The 12600-nt window shown below is 53.1% G+C and overlaps 1 protein-coding gene across 6 annotated transcripts in view; it reads right to left on the bottom strand.

Moving 5' to 3' along the window:
• The window catches only part of LOC147107204 (inositol 1,4,5-triphosphate receptor associated 1-like), a 251510-nt gene that overhangs the window by 154380 nt on the left and 84530 nt on the right, over positions 1–12600 (bottom strand). For 5 of the 6 annotated variants that reach the window (XM_086008386.1, XM_086008381.1, XM_086008387.1 and 2 more), the window contains exons 4-5: positions 9940–10027; positions 6432–6638 (exon numbers count right to left, since the gene is read on the bottom strand). In XM_086008386.1, coding sequence (XP_085864512.1) covers positions 6432–6500 — 69 coding nt within the window. In that variant the 5' untranslated portion in view covers positions 6501–6638; positions 9940–10027. The remainder of the gene's footprint in view (positions 1–6431; positions 6639–9939; positions 10028–12600) is intronic. The other variant, XM_086008385.1, reaches the window with a different exon arrangement.

Here is a 12600-nt window from a genome sequence, read left to right as displayed (position 1 = left end):
TGGTGCGGTGGGTGCTGGTGCGGTGGGGGCTGGTGCGGTGGGGGCTGGTGCGGTGGGGGCTGGTGTGGTGGGGCTGGTGCGGTGAGGGCTGGTTCGGTGGGTGCTGGTGCGGTGGGTGCTGGTGCGGTGGGTGCTGGTGCGGTGAGGGCTGGTTCGGTGGGTGCTGGTGCGGTGGGGGCTGGTGCGGTGGGTGCTGGTGCGGTGGGGCTGGTGCGGTGGGTGCTGGTGCGGTGGGGGCTGGTGCGGTGGGGCTGGTGCGGTGGGTGCTGGTGCGGTGAGGGCTGGTTCGGTGGGTGCTGGTGCGGTGGGGGCTGGTGCGGCGGGGGCTGGTGCGGTGGTGGCTGGTGCGGTGGGTGCTGGTGTGGCGGGGGCTGGTGCGGTGGGTGCTGGTGCGGTGGGTGCTGGTGCGGTGGGTGCTGGTGCAGCGGGGGCTGGTGCAGTGGGGGCTGGTGCGGTGGGGCTGGTGCGGCGGGGGCTGGTGTGGTGGGGGCTGGTGCGGTGGGGCTGGTGCGGTGGGTGCTGGTGCGGTGGGGGCTGGTGCGGTGGGTGCTGGTGCGGCGGGGGCTGGTGCGGCGGGGGCTGGCGCGGCGAATGCTGTTGCGGTGGGGGCTGACTCTCTGTACACCTTCGAGGGGGGGCTGGACTGCTTCCTGACTGGGGCCAAGATTGCATTGAATAGAAGGTCAGCGTCTTTAGAGACAACACTCAGTCCGTGTGATCTCCTGGACCAGTTTCCATCGCCCGAGGGGGTCGGAGAGGAATCTGCCAGAGTACTTTTTCCCCTTATTGGCCCTGGGTTTTTCTGGGAGTTTTTTTGCCTCTTCCGAGAGATTGCATGAGTGGCTGGGGGCGAGTGGGGGTGCGAGGTGGGTGGGGGTGCGAGGTGGGTGGGGGTGCGGGGTGGGTGGGTGTGCAGGGTGGGTGGGTGTGCAGGGTGGGTGGGGGTGCGAGGTGGGTGGGGGTGCGAGGTGGGTGGGGGTGCGAGGTGGGTGGGGGTGCGAGGTGGGTGGTTGTGCGAGGTGGGTGGGGTTGTGAGGTGGGTGGGAGTGCGAGGTGGGTGGGGGTGCGAGGTGGGTGGGGGTGCGAGGTGGGTGGGGGTGCGAGGTGGGTGGGGGTGCGAGGTGGGTGGGGTTGTGAGGTGGGTGGGAGTGCGAGGTGGGTGGGGGTGCGAGGTGGGTGGGGGTGCGAGGTGGGTGGGGGTGCGAGGTGGGTGGGGGTGCGAGGTGGGTGGGGGTGCGGGGTGGGTGGGGTTGCGGGGTGGGTGGTGGAAGAGTTTAGTCGCAATGCTCCAATCATGGTGTGGGACAGGCTCGCTGGACCAGCTGGTCTTTTCCTGCCCACCAATTTCGTATGTTCATACGTAAATAGAAGGACAGCCAAAACTGGGCTTCAGGAGACGGATTGCTAGGAGTCAGATGTCAGGCTGCAGTTAGGATACCCTCGTTTTACTGTTAATCTACTAACGGGGGCAAGGCGGTGTGCTCGTTATTTTCTCTGTTAAGAGAGCGTTACAAGAATTAAGTTGAAGTAAAGTGGGATTTACTATCAAATGTGATAATGTTTCTTCACTTACTGTTTGCAAAATAAATCTGCCTTTTGATTTAGAAACAGCCGAGTCTCACTAAAGATTGGAACAGGATCCAGTTCATGTAACGAAGGGTTTAATTCTATATGGTCCTGGGTTTTAAAATTGTAGGACTAGATATTAGTGACGTAATAAAACTCACTACACACTTGGTTTGAGTATAAAGCAAGGCTTTAATCAACTTGTTTCAGAACATGGAGGTACAGTTGTACTTCACTAGTTCCTGTTTACAAAATGTCCCTGGGCACGCCCGAGTATTTATACTCCTTGGACGGCGCCACCAGCTGGCCGTCCAGTGTTATTTCATGAGTAGTTTCTTTATGATGATGAGATTTATAACAATTATTAGTAAAGGCAAACTCCTGATCGTAAGGGACATGGGATCACTTACGGGAGCACCAGTAAGGCTGAACCCAAGAGACTATCCAGTGGAGACTGAAATTCCTAACACTCCCCCTCCATTGCAGTCCCTTCCTATTTTATTGCTACCTCGAATGTTCCTCCTAAGCTATAAATCTGCCACTCTGCATGCACATCCCGCTCCCTGTTTCAAAATCAAGACTCCTCCTGCTTTCATTCACTGTGAAACTCCACACTTTCCATAATCTTCTCTTTCTCCTATTGGCTACAGAGCAAAAGACTTGCGTTTATAGGCCGCCATCTCACCTCTCTCAGGACGTCCCAAATGCTTCACATACAATCAATTACTTTTTGAAGGGCAGTCACTGTTGTTTTTGTAGTGAAACACTGCAAGCACAGCAAGATCCCACAAACAGAAATGAGTCGAGAGAGGAATTTTGGTCAGGTCCACCGGAAGAATTCGGCAATCTTCATTATAAAAGATGTAATAGCAGAGCACTTGGAAAACAGTGACAGGATCAGACAAAGTCAACATGGATTTACAAATGGTAAATCGTGCTTAACTAATCTACTGGAATTTTTTGAGGATGTATCTGGTAGAATAGATAAGGAAGAACCAGTGGATGGACTTTCAGAAGGCTTTCGATAAGGTCCCGCATAAGAGATTAGCGTGTAAAGTTAAAGCACATGGGATTGGGGGCAAGGTATTGACTTGGATAGAGAACTGGTTGGCAGACAGAAAGCAAAGAGTTGGAATGAACGGGTCTTTTTCCGAGTGGTAGGCAGTGACCACCGCAGGGATTGGTCCTAGGACCCCAGCTATTCACAATATATATTAATGATCTAGATGAGGGAACTAGATGTAATATCTCCACGTTTGCAGACGACACAAAGCTGGGTGGGTGTGTGTGCTGTGAGGAGGATGCCGAGAAACTCCAGTATGATTTGGACAGGTTGGGTGATTGGGCAGATGCATGGCAGATGCAGTATAATGTGGATAAATGTGAGGTTATCCACTTTGGTGGCAAAAACAGGAAGGCAGATTATTATCTGAATGGCAATAGATTGGGAGAAGGGGAAGTGCAATGAGACCTGGGTTTCCTGATGCACCAGTCGCTGAAGGTAAGCATGCAGGTGCAGCAGGCGGTTAAGAAGGCAAATGGTATGTTGGCCTTCATAGCGAGAGGATTCGAGTACAGGAGCAAGGATGTCTTGCTGCAGTTGTACAGGGCCTTGGTGAGACCACACCTTGAGTATTGTGTGCAGTTTTGGTCGCCTTATCTGAGGAAGGATGTTCTTGCCATGGAGGGAGTGCAGCAAAGATTCACCAGACTGATACCTGGGGTGGTAGGAATGATTTATTAGGAGAGATTGGGTCGATTAGGCTTATATTCGCTGGAGTTTAGAAGAATGAGAGGGGATCTCATTGAAACTTATAAAATTCTAACAGGACTGGACAGACTAGATGCAGGAAGGATGTTCCCGATGGCAGGGGAGTCCAGAACCAGGGGTCACAGTCTAAAGATAAGGGGTAAGCCATTTAGGACAGAGATGAGGCGGAATTTCTTCGCCCAGAGAGTGGTGAACCTGTGGAATTCTCTACCACAAAAGGCAGTTGAGGCCAATTCATTAAATATATTCAAGAAGGAGTTGGATATATTTCTTGAGGCTAAAGGGATCAAGGGATATGGGGAGAAAGCAGGGACAGGGTTCTGAATTTGGATGATCAGCCATGATCGCATTGAATGGCGGAGCAGGCTCGAGGGGCCGAATGGCCTACTCCTGCTCCTATCTTCTATGTTTCTATGAATAGGGGTCTTTAACGTCCTCTTGAACACAGGAATGGGATCTTGGTTCAAAGTCTCATCCGAAACATAGCACCTTTAATAATGCTCCCTCCGTGCTGCACTGAACTGTGGGCCTGGATTATGCAGCCCAGTGTCCTGAAGTGGGGCTCGAAGCAACAACCTGCCGACTCCGAGATCAGAGTGCGACTAACTGAGCTAACTGTGCCTTCCCTTATTCACTCAGACTTCTTCCTCTTTGCAACCCTGGCAGTGCACGTTACAAATTAAAACAAAATTCCATTCTTCTAGGATCTTGTCACCACTCAAAGTGGATTTTCTTAACAGGAACTCAACAATTAAATTCTTGGGTCAAAGTGCAACCGTTGAGACATGATTGTCAGCTGTGGCTCAGTGGGTCGCACTCTCTCTCGCCGTTGAGTCAGAAGGTCGTGGGTTCAAGTCCCACTCCAGAGACTTGAGCACAAGATCCAGGCTGACACTCCAGTGCGGTACTGAGGGAGCACCGCACTGTCGGAGGTGCCGTCTTTCAGATGAGATTATAAACCGAGGCCCCGTCTGCTCTCTCAGGTGGACGTAAAAGATCCCATGGCACTATTTCGAAGAAGAGCAGGGGAGTTCTCCCTGGTGTCCTGGGGCCAATATTTATCCCTCAATCAACATCACTAAAACAGATTATCTGGTCATTATCACATTGCTGTTTGTGGGATCTTGCTGGCAAATTGTCTGCCGCATTTCCTACATTACAACAGTGACTACACTTCAAAAAGTACTTCATTGGCTGTAAAGCTCTTTGGGACGTCCTGAGGTGGTGAAAGGCACTGTATAAATGAAAGGTCTTTCTTTGAAAGGAAGGAGTTGTGGATGCCTCTTCACCAGGGGTTATCTATAAAAGGGTCAGAATGATTTAAGACACGCTGATGTGGGGCATGCAACAAGATAAACATCAGTGCTTTACACGGAGTATGTACTCATTCACCAATCTCCACTTTAAGGACTGCCACACACAATGTTGATCCTCATTCACTGATAACAGTCTGGAAAGTTGAGGAGACTATCTGCACAACATTCTTAGCTCAGTTTCCTGAGAGTCACGCTTGATTGACATATTTACCCAAGACCCAGGAAGCCTGCGAGCAGTAATGCTGGAAAATTCTGGTGTAAACGGACCCTGGCTGCTCTAACTCTGCTCTTATTCTGGTAATGTCCCTCATCTGGCTTTTTGTTAAATTTATTCATTCTTGGGATGTGGGCGTCGCTGCCAAGGCCCAGCATTTATTGCCCATCCCTAGTTGCCCTTGAGAAGGTGGTGGTGAGCCGCCTTCTTGAACCGCTGCAGTCCGTGTGGTGAAGGTGCTCCCACTGTGCTGTTAGGGAGGGAGTTCCAGGATTTTGACCCAGCAACGATGAAGGATCGGCCGATATATTTCCAAGTCAGGATGGTGTGTGACTTGGAGGGGAACTTGGAGGCGGTGGTGTTCTCATGCGCCTGCTGCCCTTGTCCTTCTAGGTGGAAGAGGTCGCGGGTTTAGGAGGTGCTGTTGAAGGAGCTTTGGCGAGTTGCTGCAGTGCATCTTGTAGATGGTACACACTGCAGCCACAGTGCGCTGGTGGTGGAGGGAGTGAATGTTTAAGGTGGTGGATGGGGTGCTGATCAAGTGGGCTGCTTTGTCCTGGATGGTGTTGAGCTTCTTGAGTGTTGTTGGAGCAGCACTCATCCAGGCAAGTGGAGAGTTAACAGCCTTAACTGACTGTTAAGGTCAGCACATATTGGGCGCCTTTCTTTCAAAGAGTCGCTCAGTGCATTCCTGTGTCCGCTGGGCTAAGGTGGGGACTGCTTGGTTGATGAGTAATAAGTGCTGTAATCGGACCGCACATTGTCAAAGTACACAGTTTAGATGTGGTTTTGCTGAACGTTGAAACAAACTGATCAGATAGGTCAGTCTTGGCTCACTGGTAGCACGCTCACCTCTCAGTCACAAGGTCGCGGGTTTAAGTCCCACTCCAGAGACTTGAGCCCATAATCTAGGCTGACACGCCAGTGCAGTACTGAGGGGGTGCTGCAGTGTCCGAGGTGCTGTCTTTCGGGTGAGACGTTAAACCGAGGGCCCGTCTGCTCTCTCAGGTGGACGTAAAAGATCCCATGGCTACTATTTTGAAGAAGAGCAGGGGAGTTCTCCCTGGTGTCCTGAGGCCAATATTTATCCCTCAATCAACATCACTAAACAGATTATCTGGTCATTATCACATTGCTGTTTGCAGGAGCTTGCTGTGTGCAAATCGGCTGCTGTGTTTTCTACATTACAACAGTGACTACACTTCAAAAAGTACTTCATTGCCATCCCGGAATTACCTTGGGCTGGACTTTCCACCACTTGTTGCCCACTTTGATTAGGTGGTGGGCAATTGGCATGTTAAACTCCTTGACAGCTGGCCACTCGCTAGGCCGCTTTGCCACCCGGGAGTTAAAATCACTGCCCGCTCCCCCCCCCCGCCACCCTTTATCGCTCTGTACTTATTCTTCTAATCTCAGCCCATTGCCTATCCAGATAATTAGCAGCTGTTTTATGTGATATATTCAAGCTGGGAGACAGACAACGCAGGAAGCTGTCTTAGAAGAAAACACCGACCTTGGACATTGAAAAAACACAGGTGCAATTCTGCAGCAAGTCGTTTCTTACACTGAATGAAGAACTCTGCATTCTGTCCTGGTCCTCGGCTCCTTCCTCCTCCTCGGGCAGGGTGGGCATGGTGGGGGGTACGATACAATGCGGACTGCGAGTCAGAGAGCCGACGGAACGGCAAGAGGGGTCGAGCCCTGGTAAAGCGAAACGGCTGAGCAACGCTCGCAGAGAGGAGCGCTCGGCCCAATCTTCGTCTTCGGATGGCTGTGTGTATACAAGAGGGAAGGCCTGTCAAACCCAGGTTAAAGCGCATTGTTTGAACATTCAGGCACCCTGACTGAAGACAGACTCCAGACCTCATGTTCCAATTAAAATAAACACAATGGAAATGCGATTTCCAAGAACCCCTTATTTTCGAGTTCCCTTTTTGGTTACTCAGTCATTTTCAGAATTCTGCTTAGTCAACAGCTCCATTATTGCCGTATCGTGGGACTACCAGGATGGTGGACGATGAACTAGATGGACCTTGGTCTTTTATTATCTAGCGAGTCCCATGTACCGCATTGTTCTGTGCAGTCGACTAGCCCCCCTCCCGCAACAATAGAGGATTAAGGGGTGATCTAATCGAGGTGGTTAAGATGATTAAAGGAGTTGATAGGGTAGAAAGAGATAAATAATACCTCTGGTGGGGGGAGTGCAGAACAAGGGGGGCATAACCTTAAAATTAGAGCCAGGCCGTTCAGGGGTGATGTCAGGAAGCACTTCTTCACACAAGGGTGGTGGAAATCTGGAACTCTCCCCCCCAAAAAGCTGGGGGTCAATTGAAAATGTTAAAACTGAGATTGATAGATTTTTGTTGGGTAAGGGTATTAAGGGTTACGGAACCAAGGCGGGGAGATGGAGTTAAAATACAGATCAGACATGATCTGATTGAATGGTGGAACAGGATCGAGGGGTTGAATGGCCTCCTCCTGTTGTTTCCTGTTCTGCAAGGTTTATGTTCTAATCATGTGGTCAGAAAGGAGGTGAAAAGCACAAACCAGAGAGAGAGAGAGAGAGAGCGAGAAGACATAGGGAGCAACATCCCGAGCCAGGCCAGGTATACCTCCACAGAACATAGGAGCAGGAGGAGGCCATTCAGCCCCTCGAGCCTGTTCTGCCATTCAGTTAGATCATGGCTGACCTGTATCTTAACTCCATCCACCTTCCTTGGCTCCATATCCTTCTATATCCTTGACTAGCAAAAATCTATCAACCTCAGATTTAAAATTATTAACTGAGCTACTGTCTACTGCTTTCTGAGGAAGAGAGTGCCACACTTCTACCAGCCTTTGTGTGAAGTGTTTCCGAACCTCTCTCCTGAACGGCCTGGCTCTGATTTTAAGGTCATGTCCCCTTGTCCTAAACTCCCCCGCCAGTGGAAACAGTTCCTCTCTCTCGACCCCATCAATTCCTTTCAAAATCCTAAAAACCTCAATTAAATCACCCCTTAACCTTCTACATTCCTGGGAATAAAAGCCTAGTTTATGTAATCTCTCCTCATAATCTAACCCTTGGAGCTCTGGTAACATTCTGGTCAATCTGCGCTGCCCTCCTTCCAAGGCCAATAGATCCTTTCTAAGCTGCGGTGCCCAGAACTTTACACAACAACAACACAACAAGAACAATTTGCATTTATACAGCGCCTTTAATGTAGTGAAATGTCCCAAGGCGCTTCACAGGAGCGATTATCAGACAATATTTGACACTGAGCCACATAAGGAGATATTAGGACTGGTGACCAAAAGCTTGGTCAAAGAGGCAGGTTTTAAGGAGCGTCTTAAAGGAGGAGAGAGAGGCGGAGAGGTTTAGGGAGGGAATTCCAGAGCTCAGGGCCCAGGCAGCTGAAGGCACGGCCGCCAATGTGGAGCGATGGAAATCGAGGGATGCGCAAGAGGCCAGAATTGGAGGAAGGCAGACAAGCAAATCTCGTGCTTGCCTCTTCACCCAGGGAAGAACGAGTTGCAACGCTGGAAAGATGGGAAAAAAATCAATCCACAGGAGACTAAAAGTGGTGCCCCATTCCTTGGTATCCCATGGACCTGTTGCTCTTCGGAGAACACATCTACAAAGCATCCTCTTCCAGGGCCTATAAAAGTCTGCCTACCAAAATTTGGCATCCGTTTAGACCCAGGAAAGGAACAAATAATTATCCGCCTAGCTACAGGATATCCAATCCAATAACTGGGCTCGGGAGCAGCAAATTTGGCGCAGGGACCATAAACAAGGTTATGTCGTCAACCCATCCTTTCATGCTTGTGTGTCATAGATTTACAAGAATGGTTCCAGGGATGAGGGACTTCAGTTACGTGGATAGACTGGAGAAGCTGGGGTTGTTCTCCTTAGAGCAGAGAAGGTTGAGAGGAGATTTGATAGAGGTGTTCAAAATCATGAGGGGTCTGGACAGAGTAGAGAGAGAGAAACTGCTCCCATTGGTGGAAGGGTTGAGAACCAGAGGACACAGATTTAAGGTGATTGGCAGAGGAACCAAAGGCGACATGAGGAAAAACTTTTTTATGCAGCGAGTGGTTAGGATCTGGAATGCACTGCCTGAGGGTGGTGGAGGCAGATTCAATCGTGGCTTTCAAAAGGGAATTGGATAAGTACCTGAAGGAAAAGAAATTTGCAGGGCTCCGGGGAAAGGGCGGGGGAGTGGGACTCGCTGAAGTGCTCTTGCAGAGAGCCGGCACGGGCTCGACGGGCCAAATGGCCGCCTTCTGTGCTGTAACCATTCTATGCTTCTACCCTATGATTCTATACCCTTCCTCATCAGCCCAGCTGAATTCTAGATTGCAAACGAATGGAGATTGTACTTTGTTAATCAGTAGATTACAGGAGAGTGAGTTCACCAACTTCAGGCCAATGGGAGGCTTTGCAGGCATTGCCTTTCCAGCCTCCTACTTTACACAATAGAGAGCCTGCAGGAAATCCATCTAGATTTAAAATAATTGGCAAAAGAACCAGAGGGGGAGATCAGGAGAATTTTTTTTTTTATGCAGCGAGTTGTTGTAATCTGGACTGCGCTGCCTGAAAGGGCGGAGGACGCAGATTCAATAGTAACTTTCAAAAGGGAATTGGATAAATACTGGAAGGGAAAACATTAGCAGGGCTGTGGGGAAAGACCGGGGGAGTGGGACTAATTGGAGAGCTCTTTCAAAGAGCCGGCACAGGCACAGTGGGCCGAATGGCCTCCTCCTGAGCTGTTTGATTCTGAGATTCTAACTATGCTTCGACATACCATTGTGTCATGAAAGTATTTGGCTTTGTTTGGGTTGTTAGTGTAAAAGGCAGCGATGAGGATCAGTGGGCAATGATCAAGCCAAAGTATGCTGTCGGATAAAGATCAGCAGATTAAATAAATTGCTCCCGTCCCTGTGAAATTCAGAGTGCAGCCTCCAGGAACTGATGGTCGCAGGGGCCATATTCCAAACAAGGATGAAGTATTTGAAAGATTCTGAATTTATATCAAGTTGCCCTGGTATTCGTCCGCACTTTTGAGGAGTAGATGAGGAAAGTGCAGACTCACTGCGGGTGCTGGAGGCGCTGCTTCAGTCCCTGGGCTGACGCGGCGATCCCCAACGACCTCCTGGGACGGATTACTACCCGAGTTGTTCCTTACATTAAAAAAACGTACAAAATAAATAACAGATTTGAGAGCGACTCCTACGAGTTCTAAAAAGAAAGATAATTTATTCACTTTGTAGTAACCAGCCTCCTTAATTAAGATTGAATCTTGTTAGTAGGGTGTCCAGCCATGGCTCAGTGGACAGTACTGAGGGAGCGCTGCACTGTCGGAGGGGCAGTACTGAGGGAGCGCTGCACTGTCGGAGGGGCAGTACTGAGGGAGCGCCGCACTGTCGGAGGGGCAGTACTGAGGGAGCGCCGCACTGTCGGAGGGGCAGTACTGAGGGAGCGCTGCACTGTCGGAGGGGCAGTACTGAGGGAGCGCTGCACTGTCGGAGGGGCAGTACTGAGGGAGCGCCACACTGTCGGAGGGGCAGTACTGAGGGAGGGCCGCACTGTCGGAGGGGCAGTACTGAGGGAGCGCCGCACTGTCGGAGGGGCAGTACTGAGGGAGTGCTGCACTGTCGGAGGGGCAGTACTGAGGGAGCGCTGCACTGTCGGAGGGGCAGTACTGAGGGAGTGCTGCACTGTCAGAGGGGCAGTACTGAGGGAGCACCGCACTGTCGGAGGGGCAGTACTGAGGGAGTGCTGCACTGTCGGAGGGGCAGTACTGAGGGAGCGCTGCACTGTCGGAGGGGCAGTACTGAGGGAGTGCTGCACTGTCGGAGGGGCAGTACTGAGGGAGCGCCACACTGTCGGAGGGGCAGTACTGAGGGAGGGCCGCACTGTCGGAGGGGCAGTACTGAGGGAGGGCCGCACTGTCGGAGGGGCAGTACTGAGGGAGCGCCGCACTGTCGGAGGGGCAGTACTGAGGGAGTGCTGCACTGTCGGAGGGGCAGTACTGAGGGAGCGCTGCACTGTCGGAGGGGCAGTACTGAGGGAGTGCTGCACTGTCAGAGGGGCAGTACTGAGGGAGCGCTGCACTGTCGGAGGGGCAGTACTGAGGGAGTGCTGCACTGTCGGAGGGGCAGTACTGAGGGAGCGCTGCACTGTCGGAGGGGCTGTACTGAGGGAGCGCCGCACTGTCGGAGGGGCAGTACTGAGGGAGTGCTGCACTGTCGGAGGGGCAGTACTGAGGGAGCGCTGCACTGTCGGAGGGGCAGTACTGAGGGAGCGCCGCACTGTCGGAGGGGCAGTACTGAGGGAGTGCTGCACTGTCGGAGGGGCAGTACTGAGGGAGCGCTGCACTGTCGGAGGGGCAGTACTGAGGGAGCGCCGCACTGTCGGAGGGGCAGTACTGAGGGAGCGCCGCACTGTCGGAGGGGCAGTACTGAGGGAGCGCCGCACTGTCGGAGGGGCAGTACTGAGGGAGCGCTGCACTGTCGGAGGAGCAGTACTGAGGGAGCGCTGCACTGTCGGAGGGGCATTTCTGACGGAGCGCTGCACTGTCGGAGCGGCAGTACTGAGGGAGCGCCGCACTGTCGGAGGGGCAGTACTGAGGGAGCGCTGCACTGGCGCTGCACTGTCGGAGGAGCAGTACTGAGGGAGCGCTGCACTATCGGAGGGGCAGTACTGAGGGAGCGCTGCACTGTCGGAGGACCGGTACTGAGGGAGCGCTGCACTGTTGGAGGGGCATTAATGAGGGAGCGCTGCACTGTCAGAGGGGCATTACTGAGGGAGCGCTGCACTGTCGGAGGGGCAGTGCTGAGGCAGCGCCGCACTGTCGGAGGGTCAGTACTGAGGGAGCGCCGCACTGTCGGAGGGGCAGTACTGAGGGAGCGCCGCACTGTCGGAGAGGCAGTACTGAGGGAGCGCCGCACTGCCGGAGGGGCAGTACTGAGGGAGCGCCTGACTGTCGGAGGGGCAGTAATGAGGGAGCGCCGCACTGTCGGAGGGGCAGTACTGAGGGAGCGCCGCACTGTCGGAGGACCAGTACTGAGGGAGCGCTGCACTGTCGGAGGGGCAGTACTGAGGGAGCGCTGCACTGTCAGAGGGGCAGTACTGAGGAAGTGCGGCACTGTCAGAGGGGCAGTACTGAGGGAGCGCCGCACTGTCGGAGGGGCAGTACTTAGGGAGCGCCGCACTGTCGGAGGGGCAGTACTGAGGGAGCGTCGCACTGTCAGAGGGTCAGTACTGAGGGAGCGCTGCACTGTCGGAGGGGCAGCACTGAGCAAGCGCTGCACTGTCAGAGGGGCAGTACTGAGGAAGTGCGGCACTGTCAGAGGGGCAGTACTGAGGGAGCGCCGCACTGTCGGAGGGGCAGTACTTAGGGAGCGCCGCACTGTCGGAGGGGCAGTACTGAGGGAGCGTCGCACTGTCGGAGGGTCAGTACTGAGGGAGCGCTGCACTGTCGGAGGGGCAGCACTGAGCAAGCGCCGCACTGTCAGAGGGGCAGTACTGAGGGAGCGCTGCACTGTCGGAGGGGCGGTACTGAGGGGGCGCTGCACAGTCGGAGGGGCGGTACTGAGGGAGTGCTGCACTGTCGGAGGACCAGTACTGAGGGAGCGCTGCACTGTCGGAGGACCAGTACTGAGGGAGCGCTGCACTGTCGGAGGGGCATTACTGAGGGAGCGCTGCACTGTCGGAGGGGCATTACTGAGGGAGCGCCGCACTGTCGGAGGGT

Source organism: Somniosus microcephalus, chromosome 15, assembly GCF_052327205.1.
Source record: "Somniosus microcephalus isolate GS21.2 chromosome 15, FLI_Smic_1.0, whole genome shotgun sequence".
Lineage (NCBI taxonomy): Eukaryota > Metazoa > Chordata > Chondrichthyes > Squaliformes > Somniosidae > Somniosus > Somniosus microcephalus.
The sequence above is the reverse complement of the archived record's forward strand: the minus strand, read 5'-3'. Positions and strand labels throughout refer to the sequence as shown.